The sequence below is a fragment of the Chaetura pelagica genome, unplaced genomic scaffold (genome assembly GCF_000747805.2).
Source record: "Chaetura pelagica isolate M959 unplaced genomic scaffold, ChaPel_1.0 scaffold254, whole genome shotgun sequence".
NCBI classification, from domain to species: domain Eukaryota; kingdom Metazoa; phylum Chordata; class Aves; order Apodiformes; family Apodidae; genus Chaetura; species Chaetura pelagica.
This window is the reverse complement of record NW_009952963.1, coordinates 343,011-343,849: the sequence shown is the minus strand read 5'-3', so window position 1 is coordinate 343,849 and position 839 is coordinate 343,011. Positions and strand designations below refer to the sequence as shown.

At 58.8% G+C, this 839-nt stretch overlaps 1 protein-coding gene across 1 annotated transcript in view; it reads left to right on the top strand.

The window, feature by feature from the left end:
* The first annotated feature begins 200 nt into the window (after window positions 1-200).
* The window catches only part of TBX5 (T-box 5), a 39,649-nt gene continuing 39,010 nt past the window's right edge, over window positions 201-839 (top strand). The window contains exon 1 of the mRNA XM_009995672.1: window positions 201-439. Within this exon, the coding sequence (XP_009993974.1) occupies window positions 201-439 (239 nt within the window). The remainder of the gene's footprint in view (window positions 440-839) is intronic.

The window sequence follows — 839 nt, the reverse complement described above, 5'->3', positions numbered from 1 at the left end:
TCTCCCCAGGCAGTGAGTTGGAGGGGCAGAGCGGGTTGGTCGGGCGGCCCTGCCTGCTGCTCCCAGCTCCCTTTCCCACTGCCTCTATGGAGGTAGATAGAGATTTTATTCAACGTCAGCCTTGACTTATGTGTCTCTTATCTCTGCTCTCTCCCCGATCCGTGCCTGCAGTGGGGGATTCAGAGAAGGAAGCTCATAACATGGCGGATAGTGAGGAAGGCTTTGGGCTCCCGACCACGCCAGCTGACTCAGAGGCCAAAGAGCTCCAGGCTGAAGCCAAGCAGGACACGCAGCTGGGGGCCACCAGCAAGTCCCCCACCTCGCCCCAAGCAGCCTTCACCCAGCAGGTAAGGACCCACCACCCTCCTTCTCTCCTCCGAGCGCTTTATTTTCTGTTTTGGCTCCCCTTTTCGCCACGTATTTTGCCCCCAGCTGGGGGGCTGCCGCTGCTCTGGGTGCTGCTGGCTCGTTTTAGGCCCCACGGGAGTGAAAAGTGGCACTTGGTGGTCGGAGCCCTTGGGGGCCTCATCCTGCTGGGTGCTCTTTGGGGTCGCGTCCGAGCGCTTCAACCTGCGGGGAGGCACAGGCGGGGGGGGTTGGGGTGCAGGCAGGGGAGAGCACCCCGAAACACCAGGGAGGCACCCACTGAGGCAGCAGCAGCCCCACAGCCACAGGTGTCCATGCCTAAGTGTGCAAATGCACATGCACAGACAGCTACATCTGCCTGGATGTGTCTGCTGTGGACTTGGGAACGTCTGTGTGCAGGTAGAAGCACATATAGATATATATGTATATATATATGTATAAATATGTCTCTTAGGGCAGGGTGTAGGTGCAGG